Source organism: Trichechus manatus, unplaced genomic scaffold (assembly GCF_000243295.1).
Source record: "Trichechus manatus latirostris isolate Lorelei unplaced genomic scaffold, TriManLat1.0 scaffold00123, whole genome shotgun sequence".
Lineage (NCBI taxonomy): Eukaryota > Metazoa > Chordata > Mammalia > Sirenia > Trichechidae > Trichechus > Trichechus manatus.
Window position 1 is genome coordinate 1,880,403 of NW_004444059.1, and position 26,353 is coordinate 1,906,755.

At 39.6% G+C, this 26,353-nt stretch overlaps 1 protein-coding gene across 2 annotated transcripts in view; it reads left to right on the forward strand.

The window, feature by feature from the left end:
• The window catches only part of SLC38A4 (solute carrier family 38 member 4), a 53,239-nt gene extending 29,263 nt beyond the window's left edge, over window positions 1–23,976 (forward strand). The window contains exons 4-14 of one of the 2 annotated variants that reach the window (XM_023738828.1): window positions 3,045–3,126; window positions 3,216–3,298; window positions 3,411–3,469; window positions 4,507–4,627; window positions 4,721–4,782; window positions 4,909–4,988; window positions 6,229–6,329; window positions 9,153–9,277; window positions 19,709–19,853; window positions 21,571–21,668; window positions 23,469–23,664. In XM_023738828.1, the coding sequence (XP_023594596.1) occupies window positions 3,045–3,126; window positions 3,216–3,298; window positions 3,411–3,469; window positions 4,507–4,627; window positions 4,721–4,782; window positions 4,909–4,988; window positions 6,229–6,329; window positions 9,153–9,277; window positions 19,709–19,853; window positions 21,571–21,668; window positions 23,469–23,570 (1,058 nt within the window). In that variant the 3' untranslated portion in view covers window positions 23,571–23,664. Of the gene's footprint in view, window positions 1–3,044; window positions 3,127–3,215; window positions 3,299–3,410; window positions 3,470–4,506; window positions 4,783–4,908; window positions 4,989–6,228; window positions 6,330–9,152; window positions 9,278–19,708; window positions 19,854–21,570; window positions 21,669–23,468 lie in introns of both variants that reach the window. The other variant, XM_004384554.1, reaches the window with a different exon arrangement.
• Window positions 23,977–26,353: the final 2,377 nt, after the last annotated feature.

Here is a 26,353-nt window from a genome sequence, read left to right on the forward strand (position 1 = left end):
ATGAAGAAAGACAAAAAGGGGAAAAGAGAAAAGAAAACAAAACAAAGAAACAAAAAAAAAAAAAAACAAGAAAAAAGAAATGCACTCAGGGATCCCACTGCGTGTCTGTGCAGAGAAAGAGAGTAGCTCCCAAGCTGTGTGGTACTGCCTGGCTAGAAGGGGCTCCCAAGCTGAGAAAAGAAAAAGAAAACAAACAAATCAAAACAGAACAAGTCAGAACAAACAAACAAACAAAAAGCCCTGGGGATCCCACCAGCGTGGTGACACGGGCCAAGAAGCAGTTTCACAGTCGAGCGGTGTTTCGAAGCCTTTCAGGAAGAAGCAAAAATGGCACATGGAGCCAGGTATTTGAGAGAAAGAGGGGGAGGTGGTGAGAGGTAAGGAAGAAATCAAAAGAAGCAGAAAAAAGCAACACCAGCAGCCAACAAATGGCACTCAGGGAGCCGGCCAGTGTGGGCGGTTGGAATCCAAGAAGCACCAGAGTGAAGCCGGTGCTTCCCGGCCAAGAGACTGTGGCCACAGGAAGCAGAGTAGGCCAAGTGGGGGTGAAGAAAGGTGGGGGGTGGGAAAGCGTATATTGCTGGCTACTGGTTGTTCTGTCTCCCTCTGGAAGCTCCATGAAGCTGCTTTCTCATACCCCATTTGCCAGTCTCTGACAGGAGTCCAAGATGGTGGATCCGTGCTGCGTTAGCTGATAGGGGACCTCTGCATGTATCTCTCCTCGCCCTCTGTTCTCTGTCAGTTTCTTATAACATTCGGTGCTTGGCTGAGTTCTTTATCTCTTCATTTGATGCTTAGGGTTTCAGGACTGACGTTCATCTCTGTCTGACTTAGTTTTTCAGATCTTTGCTGTGGAGGGATGGTGTGGTGCTTCTGTCTATAGCACCAAGTTGCCCAGAAGTCCTCTAAAGCTTTATATCTTCAACAGTGGAATGAGGATAATAACATATACTTTCTCATTTCACGGGGCTTTTCAGATGATCAAATGAAATGATGTGAAGAACTAAACAATGTGCAGAATTATTATCAACATTATAACTTCTGTTAAATTCTGAAAAATTATTCTGAAATAATTTTTAAAACATTTGTTGTTATTGTTGCTGTTAATTCTCACTTGTGGCTATCTGTTTTAAATGTCTTTCAGCAAAAATTAACCACAGGGATGTAGCACACACTTAAAGATCTGTGTAAAACTTGTTGGTTTTATTTTTGAGTCTTTTGACCACGTGCCACATAAAAAATTAGTATTACACTTCACTGAGAGAAGGGATTGGAGAGGAGTGTTATGTATTTATACATATGCATAACATCAGTTTTTTTGCCTACAAAATCCCTAAAATTGTAGGCAAATTGTATGTTATGTATATGTATAAATACATTTTTCTAGGGAGAATGTTTATAGATTTCATCAGATTTTCAACAGTGTACATGATAACACATATAACACTTATCTAAATGAGTTTCCATCAAGTTAGTTCTGACTCATGGAGACCCATGTGTCTCAGAGCAGAATAGGGTTTTTAGTGGCTGATTTTTTTGAAAGTAGCTCACCAGGCCTTTCTTCCAAGGTATTCTGGGTGGACTCAAACCTCCAACCTTTCAGTTAGCAGCCAAGAGTGTTAACCATTTGCACCATCCAGGGACTCAATCTGTCTTCCAGAAGCTCAAAATTCTACCACTTTGGATAATTTCTTATTTGGCTAAAAGGAGGCTAGGATATAGAGATAAAACCTAATTGGCCAATGGCGGGGTGGGGGAAGCTATCGTCTCCTGCATTCTTTAATCAATCCAAGATGATAGCAGTTCAGACAACAAGCTATCTAGGACCTGTGTGCCCCTCAGGGAGATCACAGAGGACTAGACTGACTTTCATTTTGGCAAAGCCAGAGTGATGTATAGTCTGCTCAGCTTTGCCTTACAACTGTGCCCTCTCTCTCTCTGGCCCACGCCTTTTGTTGCCAGACCTTTGCCCAAGTTACAGACACCGAAACAGGCACTCTCAATATTATGGGTTAAATTGTGTCCCCCCAAAATCGGTGATAACTTGGCTAGGCCATGATTCCCATTATTATCCTATGTGTTGTAAATCCTAACCTCTATGATGTTAATGAGTTGGGATTAGAGGCAGTTATGTTAATGAGGCAGGATCCAATCTATAGGATTAGGTTGTACTTTGAGTCAATCTCCTTTGAGATATAAAAGAGAGAATCGAGCAGAGAGGAGTGGGACCTCATGCCACCAAGAATGAAGAACCAGGAGGGGAGCGCGTCCTTTGGACCCGGGGTCCCTGCGCTAAGAAGCTCCTAGACCAGGCGAAGATTGATGACAAGGACCTTCCCCCGGATCTGACAGAGAGAAAGCCTTCCCCAGGAGCCGTCACTCTGAATTCAGACTTCTAGCCTCCTAGACTGTGAGAGAATAAGTTTCCCTTTGTTAAAGTCATCCACTTGTGGTATTTCTGTTATAGCAGAACTAGATAACTAAGACACTCCATATGAGCCATGCTGATTTATAACTAATGAGGGTAAAACTTTGAAACTGTAGCTTCCCTGAAAACCACAGAGCTGGATTTAACACAAACCAACTAAACAAAAAATGTTGCTGTTGAGTTGATTCTGACTCATGGTGACCCCATGTGTCACAGAGTAGAACTGTTCCATAGGGTTTTCTTGGTTGTAATCTTTATGGAAGCAGATTGTCAAGTCTTTTCTTCCAAGGTGCCACTGGGTGTATTCGAACTCCCAGCCTTTAGGTTAGTAGATGAAAGCAAACCATTTGTATCTCCTGGGCATCTTGGATTTAACACAGAAACAGCATTACTACTGTTAGCAAAGGTTCACATGCAAGAACCAGAGGGCCAAATGTCTATTTTTGAAAAGAATTTGGAAGCCGTGCAAAACAGACAATGACCTTTCTTTCCATTTGAGGGATTAGATGCTCATCTTACTGAGAAGAAAGGATGTCCTGAATGTCATGACTTCTTATAACTTAGATGTGCCTTTAGTGCTAAGCACACCACTTAGCTGTCACATTTTCCTTTTTAGCAATGTCAAGCTACCTCTTTATCATTAAATATGAACTACCTGAAGTAATCAGAGCATTCATGGGACTTGAAGAAAATACTGGGTATGTCTTATGTTCTCTGTAGCACTGACTGATTCATTCCACTTGGCCTTTTCTGATCCTAATAGCCTTGTCTCTCTTTCTTTTCTTAGAGAATGGTACCTCAATGGCAACTACCTCATCATATTTGTGTCTGTAGGAATTATTCTTCCACTTTCTCTTCTTAAAAATTTAGGTACAGTTATTTTTTTAACTGAAAGTATTTTTTATTTGCATTTCATATTCTAATAGGTAAGTTGACTGTAGATGCCATATTCACCTTCCAGAACTTTTCTGCTAACTCCTAGGTTACCTTGGTTATACCAGTGGATTTTCTCTTACCTGCATGGTGTTTTTTGTCAGTGTGGTAAGTGATTTATTGACATGGTCCTTGTAGCTTCATGCAGCATGAGATGCTTTTAATGCCTGACTTAGTGCCTTCATTTTTGTTCAAGCTCTTCAGTAGCATGAAATAGTTCTTGCATCATAAGCAATTTTCTTTTGTTCTAGTTTGGAATGTGAAATAAGCAGTCATGAGTTTTAAAATAGTTGAACTAGAATGTCAAGGCTGCTGCTAATGGTACATTCTAGGCACACTGGGTATACATTTGGAAAAAAATGAAAACTTCAAGAAGGGACATGACAATAATCCAGTATTTAGAGGTGGAAGAAACAGTGAAGAGTCCCATAAGATAAGTGAGTAGGCTATTAAAAAACAAAAAAACTAGTTGCCATTGAGTTGACTCCTACTCATGATGACCTCATGTGTGTCAGAGTAGAACTGTCCTCCATATGGTTTTTAGTGGCTGATTTTCAGAGTAGATCACCAGGTGTTTCTTCTAAAGTGCCTCTAGGAAGAGGCTCTATAATTAGCCTTAACTGCACGAATCAGCCATGTTCTCTTACATATTCTACTCACAAAGAGAGTGCAACCACAGTGGAATTAAAGAAAAAAGTCCTATTCTTCCCCCAAAAGGGGGGCAGATTTTTGCAGTATTATGTATGTCAAAATTAAAACATTTCCCCAAAGAAGCAATGCTATTTTAGTAACTGATCATTACTATTTTTTGATGACCCATGTCATCATTAGTTTGAAGAAATATAAGATGCAATGTTTGCAGGAAAATGGTTGTCTTTCTCATGGAAGGGGATAAAAGAGGACTGGGATGGATTCATGCAAAAAACTGACCTGCTGATTCTAAGGGCCTGGTAATTCCAACCCTACTGTTCCCTTCCTTAGAACAGAGGCTAGGGGAAGACGTCTTCTTTATACATTAGTCTAAAATGAATCCTCAGCAGAGTTTCCCCCTTCTGAATAAGCCACAAATACAGATTTTTTTGTTTCATTGTTTTTCCTCAAATGGCTAAGTTGTTTTTGGTTTTTTTTTTAATGACTGGGTTTAGGTGATTTACAAGAAATTCCAAATACCTTGCCCTCTGCCTCTTCTGGATCACAATGTTGGAAATCTGACATTCAACAATACACTTCCGATGCACGTTGTGATGTTACCCAACAACTCTGAGAGTACTGGGGTGAACTTCATGATGGATTACACCCACCAGAATCCTGCAGGGCTGGACGAGAACCAAGCCAAGGGCTCTCTTCATGGCAGTGGAGTGGAGTATCAAGCCCATAACGATGACAAGTGTCAACCAAAATATTTTGTATTCAACTCTCGGGTAAGTAAAGGCGTAAGCCTCTAGTGACACTAGTGGCCTCTGAGTTTGTATCTCTTAACCTGAGATGGTGTGGGGTTACCATCTGTGCTGGAATGCTAAACACGCGGTGTTGTCTTTGTTTTTCAGACGGCCTATGCAATTCCTATCCTAGCATTTGCTTTTGTATGCCACCCTGAGGTCCTTCCCATCTACAGTGAACTTAAAGAGTAAGGCAGCCATCATTTTAGCATTCTAATTTACTTTCAAGCGAGCTGATATTTCAAAGTTTGTGCTATAACCACTCATTAGTAATGTGCTTTAACTAATACAGTATGAATCAGCCCACTCGGTACACTACCTTTCTGCTTCCTTCTTCCCTATTCTTCTACCAGAAATGGTTCACAGCAGGTGGAGGGGGTGCCCACAGCAGTAATGGCTTTTGCAGGTGTGGGAAATTTGAATTTTGGTGGAAAGCAGTGATGTTACCAGAACCTCAAGTGATCATACCCATAAGACAAACCATTAGGGTTAGGATGACCTTGCCCAAGCTACTGATGTCACTTGTGGTCAGTTCCTAACCCTAGTCTAGCAGGCCTTTACCACAAGAGATGGACCAACATCTGCCTTCCTTGTCTCATCTATAAAATGAAGACATGTGCTAGACAATCTTGTTTCTTCTACCTGCTAGTCTATGGTTCATTAATAATATTTTCCCTTCAAATGGTAGACATCTACTTGGGGAAAAAGTGGAGTCTGAGCCTATCTGTCGCAGCTTCCCTCTCTACCCTTAGGGGAGGGTGTCACATTGTAATTCTCAACTCCTTTAGCCCAGTCAATAACCTCAGTCTTCATTCTCACTACATAGCAGTAACTTTCCCCATAAATTCTGATTTACCTCATACAATTTTTCTGGAACACTTTCAATTATTTTGATGCATTTGGTTTACTTTGAAAACATTGGTAGTGGTTACTCCAGAGGCCTGACAATTGACCTCGGGCAGCTGGCTGTCCTCTAGAATGGGTTTCCAGACACTGTCCATGTGACAATACCAGGCTTCCCGCAGTCTGAGCTCCTGGCGGTAGTGCTGTGCTGATTCTGTTAGGCTCTTTTCCTCATTAAAGTCATCCCACCATGAAATGCAAACGCTTTCTACATTAGGAGCCAGTTTGACCTTTACGTTAATTGCATTCTTAACTATTCAGTACACCAGCTTACTTACCCACAAGAAGAAACTGTTCTTCTTCTAGGGCAATAGTTGTTTCTAAGACAGAAGTAGTATTTCATAAAAATGGAAACAAACCCTTTACAGGTCTCTAATACAAATTTAAATCAGTTATAAGTTTACGCACTACTGTTTTTATAATGAGCAACGTAGACATATTCTTTCACTATTTAATTTCAATTTTAAAAAGTAATATTTTCATAAATTAAAAACAAAAACAAAGCTGTGTTCTTTTCCTTTTCAGTCGGTCCCGGAGGAAAATGCAAACAGTGTCAAATATCTCCATCACCGGGATGCTCGTCATGTACCTGCTTGCTGCCCTCTTTGGTTATCTAACCTTCTACGGTAGGTCTCTGTCAAAGTTATTCTCTTTCTACAAATTCTGGTTAGACTGACCATTAACTTGGGTAGCTGTAATTCTTTCAATTACCCTCTATAAGTAGCATGATCTACAGATGATAGATACTCAATTAATATGCTATTTTAGCCTTGTCACTTGACCTAAGGAAATGGGGTCTAAACCAACCTGGCTAACAGGTTCCAACAATTTGTGAATTCACACATATTTTATATTTTAAAAAGTCTCTCAGATTATTTTCCCTCAAGGATAGATGGTATTTTTTTGGCTTGATCCCCAGTCCATCTCAGTATAGACGCAACGAGAATGAATACAACTGCATGTTGTAAAACTCTTGGCAGAATAGCCAACTACCAGGCAAATGGCAGAAAAACTACAAAGTCTTTGAGTTTAAATTTGCTTCTTATTTATCAGTTAAGTCACATCTAGGGGACTTGGAGCAGCAGGCAAATTTTCTGGCTAATACTATTCTATTCTGTTATAGTAAATGGCTTCCTAAGGAAAGAAAATTCCCTTAAATGTTGAAATTTGTTACCCTCCCCCTCCCCCAATGTGGCTCTGGCTACATTAGATTATGCCTGAAACATTTTCCCTATGGCATTTTAATAGTACACAAGAAGAGTAGGATCATTATTCCTTTCCCTGAAGCATGGCCCTATAGACAAATGTCAAGGAGTCAAACATTAATCTGATAGCATATGATCACACTAATCAATATATCTTATGTATGTTGTTGTTAAGTGCTGTCGAGTCGGTTCTGCCTCATAGCGACCCTATGCACAACAGAACGAAACACTGCCTGGTCCTATGCCATCCTCACGCTTCTTGTGATGCTTGAGCCCATTGTTGCCCATCTTATGTATTAACTTCTCCAATTTCTTTCTTTATTTATTTTTTTTTCTGATGGGCTTAGTAAATTAAATTGGTTGCATGACAAGGTGGAGGAGAAAGGTGGAGGGGAAAACACGACTTGCATGGGTTTTATTCTGCTTTGACTATTAACCAAGCACTTGCTTTAGATTGGGAGTTAAGTCCTTACTGGTGGTGAGTTAATAAAATCTAAGGTCAATACCGTTGAAGTTATTTTCACTCCTTTTTGTCTGATTGTTTAAACAACAATATTTTATTGTTTTTTCAATGAAAGTTTTCACATCAAATTAGGGTCCCATCTGATAATTTCTACACAAATTGTCCAGTCACATTAGTTACATTTTTCACAACGTGTCACCAATCTCTTTAATTGCATTCTGGTTGTTTTGTTTCCAGCACTCTAGTTTCCCTGTCCCCTTATCTTCTTATCTTTGCTTTAGGGTAATTGTTGACCTTTTGGTCTCATATAGATTTTTTTTTAATGGAGCACTGTACTTAGGGATAATATTCTTTGTTTTGTATGCCAATCTGTTATTTCACTAAAAGGTGATCTCAGGGTGATAGTCTCAGGGAGTTCTTTACTCTCAACTAGTCCAGTAAGTCTGGACTTTTTATGATTTTGAGTTCTGTTCCACATTTTTCTCCCATCCTATCAGGGTCCATCTGTTGAGGCCCTGGTCAGAATGGTTGGTAGTGGTAGCCAGACACAGTCTAGTTCTTCTGGTCTCGGGGTAGATGAGGCTGTGGATTGTGTAGGTGATTAGCCCTGTAGACTAGTTTCTTCGCTGAGACTTTGGATTTCTTCTTCCTTTTTGTCTGATTTTGAAGGGAGTAGGGGGAAAATCAAACTACATCTGATTTCTTAAGTATTTCCTTGTTATTTCTGTCTGGAATCCTGAATGAATGTGTTTTTGAGGAGGGCAACATCTTAAGCTTAGAGCAATATTCATTGACAGATCCTGTAAAATCGTATTCATCCTTTCATGTTACTTACAGTTAGTTACTCTAATGAGTTTCATAAGACAAGTAAAAACTTGAAAAAGTCCCAAAGTATGTGTTTCAGTGTTGTGATGGAGTCATAATTGTTGCACTCGAAAGAGCTTTAGACATCATTTGTCTTAGGGTTTCCATACTGAGTTCAGAGAACCTGCCAGGGGTTGCTGGGCAGGTGGGAACAAGAGTTGTGGAATATGAGGGACAAGCTGCTGGGGTTTAGACCTTTCACTCCCTTCAGCCAGAGTACTTCAGCCTCCCATCTATTTTGTGATGCTTCTGTATAGCAGAGAGAGATTTATCACAATGCAAATGAACTAGAGACACACCTTAGCAATATTATATCAGATTATGCAACTGTATAATCATCAGGGCCCCTTTGTTCATTGAAACAAAGGTCAACAGCTAATAAACTCAGAGACAGAATAAGAATGGAAATGTCTGGTTTCCCAGACCTGGGTCCTTTCCATTGCACTGTTCTTCCTCAGTAAAATGTTACCATTGTTAACCAGTGGGTGCCAACTTGACAACCACTTCCCATCTGTCTGTCATACTATAGAGGTTTGCATGATGCTGTGATGCTGGAAGCTATGCTACCGGTATTTCAAATACCAGCAGGGTGACCCATGACAGACAGGTTTCAGCTGAGCTTCCAGACTAAGACAGATGAGGAAGAAACTCCTGATGAGCAACTTCTGAAAATTAGTCAATGAAAACCCTATGGATCACAACAAAATATTGTTAGATATGGTGCTGGAAGATGAGCCCCCTATGTTGGAAGGCTCTCAAGATACACAGTGGCAGCAAAAATGCACTTGAGCATACCAATTATCTTGAAAATGGCACAGGATTAAGCAGCACTGTATACTGGGTCATCATGAGTCATAGCCAACTTGACAGCAACTTGACAACACCAAGTGAACTCATTCTTTCCTTCCTCTTTGTAGGAGAAGTTGAAGATGAATTACTTCATGCTTACAGCAAAGTATACACATTTGACACTCCTCTCCTCATGGTACGCGTGGCGGTCCTCGTGGCAGTTACGCTAACTGTGCCCATTGTCCTGTTCCCAGTAAGTACATAGAGCTTTGGTGAAGGAAACCTGTGTGACCCCATAGATTAGTACGTATCTTCTGGCCTGATGTGGATTTAATTATAATGTGAGTTTTCTATTGCAATGCCTGAGAAAATTATTATTTTTGTATAGCATTTGGAGTCACTTAAAATTTACTACTTAATGTGTAGGTATAATGAATATTTTAGGTGTATTTTAAAGTGTTAGAAAAAAAATAATGAGATGTATTTTTATACTCAAATTCAAAAAGCAGATCTGGCGCTCCTTTCTAATGGATTAGTAAAAGAATAGGGATTCATATAACTTCTGCAACTTGAAAGCCAAAACCACATGAAGTTTCAAATCATATTGCCTTTTCACCACGGCTTTGAAGGCATTTCCTATTTTTTCCAGCTTGTTGTGTTGCAATAACCTCCAAAGTCAGCCTTATTTACTCTGACTCCCTGAAGGCTAATAAGAAGGGGAGCCATGTTTAGTCAGTTTCAGTAAATTACATACTAGAATCAAATTTCTCAAAAAATAGTTATGTTATCCATCATATACTTCCTCCACCCCCAAAACTGACACATGCCCTCTGCCAGACTTGTACTGGGATGGCCCCTTCTTGGCACTTGCCATTGGCGTCAGTTTGTTCTGGGATCACAGAGTAAGACTGGCGGTGGAGACTTGAGCTGCATGAGCTAAAACCACCACCTATGGATAAACATAGGTTTTCACCACCCTGCCATCTCTTCTCCTTTCATAAACACTGAATTTACTCATTCATTTCAGGGGGGAAAAATAAACAACACAGCAAACAGCACTGCCCTGTACAGAATGTTCCATATAGGGCCCAGCATTTTTGAGGACGACTTATATAATGACACCATGGTCACTTTAAATGCAGCTTGTGTGCTGAAGATTTTTTTTTTTTTCCTCATTCCTTTTTCATGAGTGCATGAAATCAGATCCTTACTACTGTGGTGGCTAATTTTTACTTTTAAATAATGTATTGCCTCTAATATGTCTGGAAGTATTTTGAATGACACACATACAGCTTTAGCCTAAAATCAGCTCCGTCTCGGGTATGAGGCAGAAGACAGCTGTACACAGGAGGTGTACTCTAGGGTATTATTTCCAATCAAACACCTCCATTGAGAAAAGAATATCTGGACCCTTCCTTTTATGTGTAAATATATTACTGACTAAATTTTAGTATACAGTAGGCACTCACATCATTGTTGAATCAAAGTATTTTATTAAAGAAATCCATTAGGTGCTTCTGTATTGCTTTATTCAGAAGCCCCAAGCAGAGTACTTTTAAGCCATGGTCTCAAGAGACTGAGGATTGGCTGTGGTCACAGCTAGTTTGTAACAGTTGAACTAATGCAGTGCTCACATCATGACACTGGTGACTGCAATAGTGACAGTGGAAAGTAAAAGTGAGCCTTTCATTTACTCATAAAGATTTCACTTCAACATTGAAAGCCTAGGTCCCCCATGAAGAAAACCAAAGACACAAAGGAAAGATTAGTCCAAAGGACAAATGGAACACAACTACCACAGCCTCCACCAGACTGAGTCCAGCACAACTAGATGGTGCCTGGCTACCACCACTGACTGCTCTGACAGGGATCACAGTAGAGGGTCCCGGATAGAGCTGGAGAAAAATGTAGAACAAAATTCTAACTCACAAAAAAAGACCAGACTTACTGGTTTGACAGAGACTGGAGACACTCTGAGAGCATGGTCCCCCAGACTTACTGGTGTGACAGACACTGGAGAAACTTTGAGAGTATGGCCCCCAGATACCCTTTTTAACTCAGTACTGAAGTCACCTCTGAGGCTTACCTTTCAGCTAAAGATTTGACAGGCCCATAAAGCAAACAATTAAGCACTGCGTCACCAGGGCTCCTTCTAATAACAGCAGAACCAAACTGGACCATTAGAAACAAAATTCAAGAAAATAACTAACTGGAGCAGAGCCAACATAGCACTGTAGACAGAAGCACCACACTGTCCCTCCACAGCAAAGACCCGAAAAACTAAGCAAAACAGACAAATGTCAATCCTGGAACCTGAAGCGTCAAATAATGAGATAAAAAACTCAAACAGGCACCGAAAAGAATAAGAAACTGACAAACAATGGAGCAAGGAGAGTTACAAGCAGAGGTCCTCTATCAGCTAACACAGCACGGATCCACCATCTTGGACTCCTGTTGAAGAACGGTGGACAAGAAGTACAGGAAAGCAGATTCACGGAGCTCCCAGCAGAAGGCAGAGCACCCGGTAACCAGTGACACAGGCTTTCCCACCACCCACCCTGCCTCCCCCTGCTCAGTCTTCGCCGCTTCCTGGTGAGCTGATTCGCTGCTTCTTGGCTGGCTGATTTCAGGCTTCTTGGAGAGCCTATTTGCTGCTCCTCGGTGAACCAATTCCCAGCTTCCCAAAGGGCCGATCCACCACTTCCCAGCAGGGTGCAGCTGTGACACAGGGGGGTGCCAGTTCCATGCCTCACAGATTCACCCCACCCACACCAGTCAGCTTCTTCACTGCCATTTTTTGTTGCTGGTGTTGCTTTTCTTGGCCTCTTTTGGTTTCTTCCCTGCCTCTCACCTTCTTCTCCTCCTTTCTCTCAAACATCTGACTCCCTGTGCCATTTTTGTTTCCTCTTGACAGGCTGTGAAGCACCACTCAGCTAGTGAACAGCTTCCCTGGTCCGCGCTGTCACACCAGTGGGATTCCTGGGAGCATTTTTTTTTTAAATTTTGTTTGCCTTTTTCTTCATTTCTCAGTTTCTTGTCTATCACTCCAATGGCAGACTCCCTCAGCACATTTTTTTTTTGCTCCTGTTTCTCTCTCCTCTCTCTTTTGTTTTCCATACCCAACCTACCTCCACATATCACAACCTCCCCTCCTCCTCCCTCCTACCTATCTGCACCGTGTGCTGAACATTGTACTCCTGAGCAGCACAGGCACAGCCCACTGGAACCTGCCCCGCACTGACCCCTGGCTCATCTTGTCAGCCCAAGTACGTGCCACAAACAACCCATCATAGCAACTCCCCTTCAGGGGGACCTGCCCTGCTGCACCATAGCTGTGTGACTGGCCCTGCCCATTGCACAAGGAGGTGGAAAATATCGTGTCCACAGATGAGCAAACAACAAAGAATGGAAAACCCACCTGCTCAGACATAACTAAATAAAATAAACAAGGAGGATGAAATAAACAAATCTACAATCAATAAATGAAGAAAATAATGACTGAATGTCTTGAAGATGCAGACAATATCAAAACATAATAAAAAACAGGACAGGATGGTTCCAGTAGGTGTCCAAAATAAAACACCAGATGACTTTCCAGTAGAAGAAAAGGCACTAGAACTACCTGATAGGGAATTCAAATCTCTAATATTCAGCGCTATCTAAAAGTTGAACCAAAAAGCAGATAAAAATGAGGAAAAAATAGACAAATTCATGGAAAAGGCAGACAAATTCATGGAAAATACAGACAAAAAATGGAACAATTCAGAAATACAATACAATACAGGAACAAAATGCTAAAATAAATTCACAACTAGAAATCACACAGAAACAACAATTATATATCCAAAACATAAACAACAAGATTTCAGAAATGGATAGTGTAATTAAAGGGCTGAGGAACAGGTGTGAAACAATGGAAGACAGGATCAGCAAAATTGAAGACAACAGTTGGATACAACTTTGTTTGAGGAAAAATCAGAAAAAAAAGAATGAAGAAAACTGAAGAAGCCCTGAGAATTATGTGGGATACAATCAAAAGCAAAAATCTTCGAGTGATCAGAGTTCCAGAACAGGGAGAAAACGAAAAACACAGAGAGGATCATTGAAAAATTGCTGACAGAAAACTTCCCTAATATCATGAAAGATGAAAAGCTGACCATGCAAGAAGCTCAATGAACCCCATATAGGATAGACACCAAAAGAAAATCACCAAGGCATATCCTAATCACACTTGCTAAAACTAAAGACAAACAAAGAATCCTGACAGCAGCTTGAGAAAAACAAGAAGTCATATACAGAGGGGAAACAATAAGACTAAGCTCTGATTACTCAGCAGAAACCATGCAGGCAAGAAGGCAATGGGATGACATATATAAAACCTTGGGGAAAAAATTGTCAACCAAGAATAATATATCCTGCAAAACTCTTGTTGAAATATGATGGTGAAATTAGGACACTTCCAGATAAACAGAAATTAAGGGACTATGTAAAAACCAAACCAAACTTACAAGAATTACTAATAGGAGTCTTTTGGTTTGACAACAACATCAGACAACAGCCTGAATCTAAGACACAAGATTGCACCAGCCAGATACCAACCTAGAAAATGAATTCTCAAGGACTATTCAAAACCAAAAGATTTACAACAGGGAACCAGAGAGGTTAATCTGCAAATGAAAACAAAGTCAGAACAATAAAAGAGGGAATAAACAGTATAGGTATAAAACTTTCAAATGGAGAGGAAGTCAAGGCACTATCAAGCAATAAAAGACTGGTTTAAGCTTAGGAAGATGGGGTAAATTTCAAGGTAAACACAAAGAAAGTTAACAAAGTTACTCATCAAAATACAGAAGAAAAACATAAAGTCTCAGTAAACACAAAATCTATAAAACAAAAGAAATGAAAAAAAAATCCACAAACAAAAGGAATTCAGCACAGGAGAGTAAAAGGAACAAAGAAAACGTCAGTACCACAAAAAAAAAACATTACAAATGACAGCAATAAACTCACACCTACCAATAACCACACCAAATGTAAATAGCATAAAGAGACAGAGAGTGACAGAATGGATAAAAGAAACAGGACCTATCAATATGCTGCCTGTAAGAGACACACCTTAGAAACAAAGGCATAAATGTTAAAAATCAAAGGATGGAAAAAAATACATGAAGAAAACAGCAACAAAAAAAGAGCAGGTCGGGGAACATCTTGCTCAATTGGCATAACACAGTTTATAAAGACAATGTTCTACATTTTACCTTGGTGAGTAGCATCTGGGGTCTTAAAAGCCTGTGACCAGCCATCTAAGATACTCCACTGGTCTCACCCCTTTGGGAGCAAGGGAGAATGAAGAGAACAGGATACGAGGAAAAGATTAGTCCAAAGGACTAAAGGACCACGGCTACCAAGGCCTCCACCAGACTGAGTCCAGTACTGCTGGCTACCACCATCGACTGCTTTGACAGGGATCACACACAATAGAGGGTCCCAGACAGAGCTGGAGAAAAATGTAGAACAAAATTCTAACTCACAAAAAAAGACCAGACTTACTGGCCTGACAGACTGGAGAAACCTGAGATTATGGCCCCCCAACACCCTTTTAGCTCAATAATGAAGTCACTCCGGAAGTTCACCCTTCAGCCAAACATTAGACAGGCCCGTAAAACAAAACGGGACTAAAGGGGCACAACAGCCCAGGGGCAAAGACTAGAAGGTAGGAGGGGACAGAAAAGCTGGTAAAAGGGACCCTGGATTGAGAAAGGAGAGTACTGACATGTCATGTGGTTGTTAACCAATGTCATAAAACAATATATGTACTAACTGTTTAATGAGAAGCTAGTTTATTCTGTAAACCTTCATCTGAAGTACAATAACAAAAGAAAAAGAAAATTACTAACTTCCATCCTCATTATATATCATCATTCAGCATTAGCATTTAGGAAATATTTTGCACATACTGCTGTCTTCGCCCTTACAGTGTTAATTGAAATGATTTATATACATGTCTGCCTTCTCCACCTACTAAAAAACCCCATTGCTATCGAGTCAATACTGACTCATAGGACACAGTAGAACCGCCCCGTTGGGCTTCCAAGGCTGTAACCTTTACAGAAGCAGACTGCCACATTTCTTCCCCTGCAGAGCAGCTGGTGGGTTCGAACTGCCAACCTTAGGTTGCTGACCTAGAGTGGTTTACGACCAATCTCTTAATCACTGCGCTACCAGGGCTCCTTCTCTACCGTCCCCAGTGGGTTATAAGTCCCTGGAGGTAAGGGGTATGCACAGTGATGGGCTCAGAGGATGAGCTCAACAATGTCTGCTAAGAAAAATGGTCTCCAGTGAATCCTGCCTTTTTTGGATTCTAGAAAAAGCACAAGGTATTTTGCTTTTGAACACTTGCCATAAACCCCAGTTTTTGTGAGGATCGGGGCTGAAAGAACCAAGCCTACCCACATGGTAATGGATGCACAGAGGTGGTGACTTGTAATGTGTCCAGCCTCCTTGTCCCAGTCAAGTCCTACAAACCGAAATTCAGACACTTTCCCCAAAGTGATAGAAGTGTTAATGGTGTTTTTGTTTGCTTGCTTCTTATAATTTAGAGCCAAAAATTTCCATATGTGTCAGCATGTTTCTCCTGAAAGTTTTTTTTTTTCCTTGATTAAGAAACTCTTGACCAATAAGAAGTTTATTTACTTTGCCTTTATATTCCACAAACAAATAGTAAAACAAACAAAACCTAATCGTCATTAACATCTATTAGTTTTAGTATTATTTTGTTTCCCCCTCTTTCAACAAATGATATAACTGGGTTCTCTTAGGACCCAAGAAGGGATGACAGGGTTTGTTTCTTCTTCATTTTTTTTTCTGCCTTTTGATGACTCCATTTATTATCTTTTCTCCAGTTAGGTTAATTTTTTCCTTCTTACAAAAAGGCACATAGTAACTGCATGTAATGTTTGTTGAACAAATGAATAAATGAAGTAAATTAAGAATTTACCCTTTTCACTAGCAGCCCAATATTTCTCTTCTCCTTCTTTGTAGGGTGGGGCTGATATGGGGTGGCAGTGTCTATTATAGCACTGCACTGCCTTCCCAAGAACGGATTATTGCCATTTTCAGCTTATGCTTCCCTCCATGCAGTAAAGTTCCCACATCACCATGAAAAACAGAACAATAATCCTGACAGGTTTATCATGAACACACAGACGCAGATTCCACCTGCCACACCTTAAAACAGAGATCACATCTAGAGTCCTCTAGCTCACTCTGTTTCATTTTATCACAGTTAAATCATTCTTTGTACTTTCGTTGCCTTCAGATCTCCTGTTTTGAAGCCTATGTAGACGTAGGTATAGGAATTTGGCAGATGTTACTATGAATTGAATAGAGGAGTGATCCCAGGTATTGCCAACACCCTTGCCCTAAGCAGTCCTACAGAGTGAAACTGTGATTCACTTCTAAGCAATGGAAGAACTGGTTTTGTTTTTTTTAAAGACATTAAAGCCAAGGCTTCCACTTTCTCCTCTGCCTCCACAGTTCTGACCTTTGCATTGGGTCCCCACGTCAGAACACAACACCTCCTGACAGGCTCCTGTTCAGGACATTCTCTGGAAATAATAGCGTTTTCTTTACGGCTGCACAGTACCTTCCCAGAAGCACTCTGGGCCTCTGCAGTGGCCTCGCTGAGGACTTCCTCACCCACAGCACCTGACCTACATTCCCAGGTTCTTATCGGTGTGTCAGTAGAGAAAAGGGCACCTAGCAAAGGGAAAGAGCAGGCAACGCCTTGTGGGTAATAAGCCAGAGTTTCTGCCGTCCTGACACAGGTAAATAGAACTGCTGAGGACCTTTTGATCCCAGGGTCACCCTGCAGGGCAGCATTTTAACATGGAATGTCCAGCAAGTTTCCTTCTGATTCTTTCCCCCCACCCCCCACCCCCACCACCAGCCTGTTGTCGTGTGCCATCTTAGCGACCCTATGGGACAGAGTAGAACTGCCCTCTCGGGTTTCCTAGACTGTACTGTTTACTCAACAGCAACGTGTCTAATCTTTATGGGAGCAGATTGCCAGGTCTTTTCTCCACCAGCCTACCTTCTCCGATTTCCCTGATGCCCTCTCCAGGAACGAGTTCGTAACTCTATATGCCTTGCATTCGTTTTGGGGTTTTGTTACTCCTTATTCACTGGGAGGAGCAAGCTTCATTTATGGGAACAATTATTGCAATTACTGTAACAAGTTCTACCTATTATTCCTGTAAATTTTCTGTATTCTAATGTTATTAGGCCAAACGTTAGTCTTTCTGGGAGTCATGAAACCTTAGAAAGCCACACTAACACTCAAGAGGCCCAGCACGTATAGGATTGCCTATACTCAGCTTATTGAATTGAATGCACAATTTTAACACAGGATTTTTTTAAAGCATATAGGTGTGACCTCTGACATAGTCTTTTAAAGATAATAGAAACACTGCTTTTGGACAGGTTTAACACTTTCAGAAAAATACATTCTTAAGAACTGTGCGTCAAAGAAAGCTTATTTAAGCCTACTGATTAGACAGCTTGGACAATATTAAATAAGCACTCATTGAAGGTCACAATGCAGAATTTATAAGCTGCTGAGGAAAACGAATGCAAACCATTTGCTTTCCTCGCCCTGCTTTTCAGAATGAGTTTCACAATTTTCACTAATCCAATTTTTAAAATCCTTTACGGAGTCACTCTTAAACAATTGCCGGAAACTATCTGGCTTGCCATTGTAGAAATGAAACTGCCTTTTAAACCTAAACAGATGGCTTTAATTTTTGGTGGAATGGTATGAAAGGAATGTCACATTAGAAACTGCAAGCAATTCAGCTCAGATTTTTTGCGGATCAAACATGTGTTTCAAAATGTAATTTACATTTTCTCTGTTTTAAATGAGTTCCCCTCAAGAGACTTCAGAACTAAAAATTCGAAGTGAAAATCAATCCCAGCATTTCTAAAAATGTGACGCCCGAGCTTAACTGACGTACTCACTGAAAAGCCAATGGACTCATTCCATTAAGTCACAAAGTCTTCTCTAAAAGATTTGGAAGATAAGAGTATTTTCAACTTCGCTCAAACATAAGCGGCACCCCCTCCCTTGACCCACAAGTATCTCTTTATCTAGTTACAGCAGAGTAACTTGAGCAGCTGCTGCAAATGGAGCCTCTCCCGACCTTTCACCTAATCACTTCAGCTGATGAAATAGGGGTGAAATCTGTCAAGGATCCTGAAGGGATGGAAAAGATCCTTGCTGTTCAATTTAATTCAACGTTTACTGAGCGTCTGCTATGTGCGGGACACTAGATTAGACATTCTGAGGGATATTAAGATTACTAGGGCCTGTTCCTTGCCTTTTGTGGATTTCTAATCTATTGGTTGGGGGAGGAAAGTGGAGTAAACACAAAAAGATCGTATTTTTTACAATATCAGATGATAAAAATGTTACATAAAATGCAAAATTAAGAAAAACTCAGGTTTGTAAAAATTCCTTTCACAAAACATGTAAATCAATTCAATGCTTGCCCTTAATATTTAATCCAGTCGGAGGAGACACGAACAGAGATCAACAAGGCTTTTACTGTGTCTCTGAGTGAAATTATATATATATATTTTTTTTTTTTTTGGCTTAAAATAACACAATTTTATTGTCTTACTGTTTCGGAGGTCAAAATATTAACACAGGTCTCAGTGGGCTAAAATCCAAGTGTTGGCAGGGCTATGTTCCTTCTGGAGGCTCCTTAGAAGTGAAGATGGCAAGACTTTGTCTCACATACTTTTGACATGTCATTAGGAGGGACCAATCACTGGAGAAGGACATCATGCTTGGTAAGGTAGAGGGTCAGCAAAAAAGAGGGAGACACTCAATGAGATGTATTGACACAGTGGCTGCAACAATGAGCTCAAACATAACAAATATTGTGAGAATGGCACAGGACCAGGCAGTATTTCGTTCTGTTATACATAAGGTTGCTATGACTTGGAGCCAACTCGACAGCACCTAACAGCAAATAACAACAACAGTGAGCCTAAGTATTTTATTCTGACTCAGTAAGAGTGAACGTGAGAGATACACCTATGTTACCATCATTAGCAAGGGTCTATGGACACGATATGTGAGTGTCAGGGTATTGACAGATGCTCTTTGTCCTAGGGTTTAGTCACTTTGAGTGTCATTATTTCTTCCCACAGCTGGGCTCTGCATGAGAACTACTTGAAGCCTGGACCTTTAGGATATGACCCTTGGGTTAAACCTGAGCTGAAATTATATATTTTATCTCTTTCTGACTGAGATTATTTTTAACAAAAAATTATGAAAACTGATAAATTGAGCACAAGATATATCAAAGAAAAATGATGGTTAAGACCTCAGGCTGCTAATCAAAAGGTCGGCAGTTTGAACCCACCAGCCACTCTTTGGAAACCTTTATGGGGCAGTTCTACTCTGCCCTATAGGGTCGCTATGAGTCAGAATAGACTCGACGGGAACAGGTTTGATTTTGGGTTTTTTGATCTCAAACATCAAAAAAAAATTTTAAACTATCAAAATCTTTTCTGGGAGAAAAAGGAAAAAGAAAGTGCTTTAGAGTGATGAGAATATTTTAAATAGTAATTAAAGTCAAAAAACAAAAAGTGATCGTGCCTTTAAACTTTCTCATTGCAGATTCGTACATCAGTGACCACACTGTTATTTCCCAAAAGACCCTTCAGCTGGATAAAACATTTCTTCATTGCAGCCATAATTATTGCACTTAATAATGTTCTGGTCATACTTGTCCCAACAATAAAATACATCTTTGGATTCATAGGTAAGTTTCAGAAAGGCTTTTCATTTAATCAACTCAAGCCTCCAAAAAAACCAAAACCAAACTCGTTGTCATCGAGTCCATTCTGTCTCACAGTGATCCTACAGGACAGGGTAGAACTCTCCCCCAGGGTTTCCAAGGAGCGGCTAGTGAATTCAAACTGCGGTGCTTTTGGTTAACAGACGAGCTCTTAACCACTAGCCACCAGGCTCCAACTCAAGCTTAAAAACAAAAACCAAACCCGTTGCCGTGGCATCGATTCCGACTCATAACTGCCCCATAAGGTTTCCAAGGAGCAGCTGGTGAATTTGAACTGCCGACCTTTTGGTTAGCAACCGAATGCTTAACCACAGCACCACCAGGGCTCCACCTTAACTCAGGCTACTACCCTACCAACTACCCGTTGTCGAGTCCAACTCATAGCGACTCCATAGGACAGAGTAGAACTGCCCCATAGGGTTTCCAAGGAGCAGCCGGTGGATTTGAAAGGCTGACCTTTTGGTTAGCAGCCGATGCTCTTAAGCACTGTGCCACCAGGGCTCCTTGAATGGAAGGGGCAGAGCTGGCTCAGGAGATACCCAATAGCCCCAGCCAGCGCCAGCCCTGAGTTTACCTCCTTCCCAAGTGACACTGGAAGTTTTTCATTCACAGGATCAGAAATGTTAACGCTACAACTACCTTACAGGTCATCTATAAGGCCATGCTATTTAGGTTTTCTGACAGAGGAGGAAACTGAGCCCCATAGAAGGAAAGTCATATACCTTGTGGTGGATCCAAAAATAGGACTTAGGTCTTAACTTTTTGTCACCAAGAGGCAGGAACATAGATTTTTCCTTCAGGAACCTCTCTCAAGTCTATGAGTATCAGCTGAGCATTAAAGGATTTCTTCAGGGAAGGAGGTTGATTTTGTAAAGCATATTATTTCCCTTAACTGTGTGACCTGTTAACATATTTAATTTTTCATCTTACTGACTGGAGGGTTACTTAAATTTTAAGTACAATGTAAACTTGGAAAAAATCAGGTGTAGGCAACTTAAAAAGAGGTGGATACTAAGGGTATGTGAGTAATCCAGCCTCCGTAGTATGTATTTATATTACTACCAGTATAGGTGCTGTCCAGTTGATTCCAACTCATGGTGACCCCATGTGTTTCAGAGTAGAATTGCACTTCACAGGGTTTTCAATGGCTGTGACCTTTTGGATATGGAGCCCTGGTTGCACAATGGTTAAAGCAATCGACTACTAACCAAAAGGTTGGTGGTTCAAAACCACCAGTGGTTCCAAGGGAGAAAGATGTGGCAGTATGTTTCCGTAAAGATTTACAGCCTTGGAAACCCTATGGGGTCACTGTGAGTTGGAATCGACTTGACAGCAGTGGGTTTTGTTTTGTTTTTTGACCTTTTGGAAGTAGATCACCAGGCCTTTCTTCCAGGGCACCTCTGGGTGTAATCCCCTGTAAATTTTTTATTAAGTTCAGCTTTTGTATTATTTATTATATGTTAGGCAAATTTATCATGCAGCTATCACATTAGGTACATTTTAATTTTTTTTTTTTAATAAACATATCTCCTCTGGATAAGCAACCAAGATAAGCTCATGAGATTTAAATGTGTATTTTTAGTGCTAAGAATAATAGGGTAGCTTTCTACTTGGTTTCTTTAAACTGCGTTCCTTGCTTACCGGCCTTGTGTAAGACAATGACCTGTGTTTCTCTCCTCAGGGGCTTCTTCTGCCACCATGCTGATTTTCATCCTTCCAGCAGCTTTTTATATTAGACTTGTTAAGAAAGAAACTCTTAGGTCACCCCAAAAGATCGGGGTAAGTAAGCCTTTCAATCTCCTCCATTATAAAATGGTGCTGTTCACTTACTTAGAGTAAACAAGAAAATACACGTTTCATAAAAATGAATTGATAAGAACCAAAATCAAAGACAGGCTGGAACTCTCTGGTGGAGAGAAATGGGGCTGGATTTCTGGCACGCAGATGATTCCAGGATTTGATCTCTTCAAGTATTAAAGGTAGCACGTTGAGTCCTCCCTAGGTGTCAAAAGCTCATGGAGTTTTCCCACAGCCATGTATACCTTATATGCATACCAGTCTGCACCGCCAAGCTGCTGCTGTGCAAACCACACAGGAAGGAATTAGGCTCCCTAGCAGTGGTAAGAAATTATCCCAATATTTTGGTCATGCTATTTAGGTCTGTAGTCGAGTCGATTCTGACTCATAGTGACCCTACAGGACAGCGTAGAACTCTCATAGGGCTTCCAAGCAACGGCTGGTGGGTTTAAACTGCCGACCTTTTGATTAGTAGCGGAACTCTTAACCACTGCGCCACCAGGGCTTTGTTTTCCCTTCCATAGAGCCCTGCCATCCCCTAGAGGGAATATTCCTGGGTCTGTGGACTCAGATCTAGAACAGAACTATTAATTTTCCAGTTAACCTCTTTAGATGTAAAATACAATCTTACTAGAGAGTACATATTTCTTTTCCATAATAGTACTACAGAAACACATACTAGAAATAATTGTGTTTTCCCGATAAATAAATATTATCAATAACTGCTTAATAAAGTCTTATATTAAGACTTGAAAAGACTACTTCTTACTGAGTTACCCTGAATTTTTAACTGGGAGTCATTCACCTCTCGGGGTTGTTCAGGAACTTTAGGACCATTTATATCAAAAGCTTTACCCATCATCTTGCCAATACTGATCTTCTTCCCCCAGTGTCCACTCTATGTAGTCCATCTTCCTTGGACTTTTACAGCTTTGTGACCTTAGCAAGTTACTTGTCCTTTTTGTGAGCCACTTTCAATTTGACCAGATGTAAAACGAGTAAAATTATCTCCTAGATCCTTTCTAGTGAAGAAAAATTTTAGCTGCTGCTTCCTCATATATTTAAGTAGGAGGCTGATCTGTGTGTTAATATAGAAGGCCCCTTCTAGTGTTAAAATTCTTAGGTATTTTTATTTTATTTATTATAATAATTATTAATATAAATGTAATGTGTTCATTGTAGAAATTTTTTAATTATGCAAAAAAAAAACCTAAAGGAAAAAACCACAATAACCTTAACCCTACCATCCAGAGATATCAGTGTGTATATATGTGTTATATATATATGTATATTGTATATGTGTGTATATACACATACATACACATATAATTTAAGTCTTTTTTTTTCCAAGGAATATGCTGCATATATTAGGTTTTTGTTTTTATTAGTTTGCTTTGTAAAATGGGTATCATAATACATACTATTTGTATGACCTGCTTTTTTGGCCCAGAAAATGGTGAGCATTCCCTACATCATTAAATATTTTTCTTCTGTCACTTGATTTTTAATGATCACAGGATATGCCATCATTTTGATTTACCATAATCAACCATTAACATATTGTTGAACATTTAGGTTATATCTCTCCACTGTATTCTCTACCCTTCCCCAACTAGGGTTCTTAATTGACCAATGTGTTAGGCATGGACATCTGGGCTGTAGATTAATGCAACTCAATATGCTTATCAGTTTGCTGCCTTATTTAAATAACATATCAAAGCAAACTCTGCTAAGTGAATATGGTTTCTCTGTTGGCCCTAACAAGTTCTCTCTGGATTACAGGCTTTAATTTTCCTGGTGATTGGAATCATTTTCGTGATTGGAAGCATGGCCCTCATTATAATTGACTGGATATACAATCCTCCAAATTCCAAGCATCATTAACCCAAGCCAAAAATACTTTTTTCTCTTGGAAATGGTTGCAGGTTATGCTCCAAAAGACATTTGAGTTATCTTGGTTGGAATGTTATTCATAGGAAATAACAGGAATATTCCAAAGACGTTCACTAGTAATATCACCAGGTACCTGCGGAAGAGAAAACCATCGTTCTTATCAAGAATGGCTGTTTATGTGTTCAAAATCTGTGGTGCACGTTTCTACCCAGGTTTTACCAAAGCAGTGTGAGATGATCAAGGTGTGTTTTTTCTGCTGTACAAGCAGAATAAGGGTAGCTGTGTGTAATGGTCATTAGATAATCCTCTCCTCACCACCCCACCCTCCCACCCCCCAAAAAAGTACCAAATACTCAAACAAAAAATGCCCTGGTGGCAAAGGTATCACCACTTACTGGCATGCCTTATGAGCTGTCCTAACAGCATCTTATTATCAACAGTAAAGAAATGTTTTGTCTATCCTGTCTGACATTGAATTAGCAACTTCTTCATTCAACAGATTTATATATATATATATATATAAATGTTAAAACATCTTACTAAATAGAAAGGGGCTTGATTTAAATTACAGAGCAACAACAAAAAAATGCTAATAGCTAAACTGCCTGTTCTGAAAGCATCTGCTTTTTAACATTATTGCTACTCTTCTTGGCATACTTTTTTCACTGAACAATGCTCTCCCTCTCGTCTTCCATTCTCATTCAGAATTTTTAGTAGAGCACCATTCATGTGGAGATACACTACCCAGTATTGTTTGATACATTTGTATTTGATAAACATTCAGTGCAGGAAACTGTGATTGCTATATGTTCATGTATATAATCTTATTCTGTAGTCATCAGAATTTTAATGTATGGTACATTTGATTTGTATTTTTTATATGTGTAGTCTTTCTCCTCACAGTCAAAACATTTATGTTATTGGGGGTGGGAGCAGGGAATTTTTAAGTTGGTAGGCTCAAAAATCCATTTGTATGTATCTGTCTAGTAGCGATATTTTAAAATTGAAATCTAAGTCATATATAGTTCAGTAATGCTCTTCTTCAATGTTTACAATAACACCATAATCATCTACAAGAAAATAAGTTCCTTATTTGCAAATAATTATCAGTACTAAGGCTGTTCTTTTCATTTGTTGTTGTTGGGTGCTGTCGAGTTGATTCCAACTCACAGCGACCCCGTGTGACAGAATAGAATTGCCGCTTGGGTTCTTGACTGTAATCTTTATGGAAGCAGATAGCCAGGTCTTTCTCCTGCAGAGCCGCTAGGTGGGTTCGAACCACCAACCTTTTGGTTACAGCTGAGCATTTAACCATTGTACCACCAGGGCTCCTTTCTTTTCGTTCAGCTGTTGCCGTGGAGTCTATCCCGACTCATAGCAAGTGATCCTATAGGACAGAGTAGAACTGCCCCAAAGGGTTTCCAAGGCTGTAATCTTTGTGGAAGCAGACTGCCACATCCTTCTCCCGTGAGCAGCTGGTGGGTTCGAACCGCTAGCGTTTCTGTTAGCAGCCAAGCGCTTAACCACTGTGTCACCAGGGCTCCATTCTTTTCATTTAGCATGTCTAAAATAGGATTTAATGCATTTTAGCTTGAACAGGTGTTTGCTGACATTCCCTTGCCATTTAATACAATGTTCTCCATAAAAATAAAAGTGTTAACACTACGAAGAAATACAAACTTATCATTCTTGCTCACTTCTGTAACATACTTACACAAAATGGATTTAAAAATTACTACTCACTGCGGAGAATGTTTAGAGGTTGCTATATATGTTTTTCAATCAGTAGCAAGAACATTTGTTGTAATTTTATATTTTAGCAAAGCCAAGTATGATAATAAACTCTTACTAAATCTTAAGCTTTTCTAAAATGTGCCTAAGAAAATATTCATTTGTTTTATGTATTATTTTCAAGAGGTATAATACTATAAAATGGTGCACTTTGTTACAGAAATTGAGCATTACTAGAAGCTATCATAACTTTTGAGTTACTATTACTGGAAAAAAATTTGCTGAATGGCATCTTTAAGATATATATCCATTGTCATTCATCTAAAGAGAGTATCAAAAATAGTTGAAAGTGGAGAAAGGTACCTTTTAAGTGTTAGAAAAATGTTTAATCTGAACGTATTTAAATGTAAATATCAAAGATTAATCAAAAAATTGAAAAACTAAAATCTGTATATATTTTAAAAGCTTTACATCTGAAATGACTAGCTTGAAAATATCAACATGTGTAATTATATTAATATTCAAAAGCAATACTACAGTGCCAAATAATAAAGCATCATTTTTCTCATGGCCATTATCAGGATTAAAGTTCACATATACTGCAGGGCAGATAAACATATGGTATCATGTGCTGGTTAATTTAACCCCATTTGTAAACAGATGAAAATTTTATTTTCTTATTTCATTTATAAGATGGTTCAATGTATTGGTAGGCTTTTTTTTTATTACAGAAAATGTATATCGGTACATAATAAATGAACTTTCCAAATGACTATGATGTGCTTTTCTTTCTGTTGTTAAAAGGATTGTGAATTATTTGTACATTAAACAAAACATTAAATTTAAATATTGTCTTTCTTATTATATTGGTATACGTTCCATTTTCATTGTTACCCTTGGCATCTAACTAATATTTATAGCTGTCAAGAAAATAATAGCCATCTTATCTTGGCAAAATAAACATCTAATCCTAAATAGTTTTTATTTTATGTCACACGTATATACCTACTAGAATGAGTCTGGAGGAAAGGAATCTATGATTA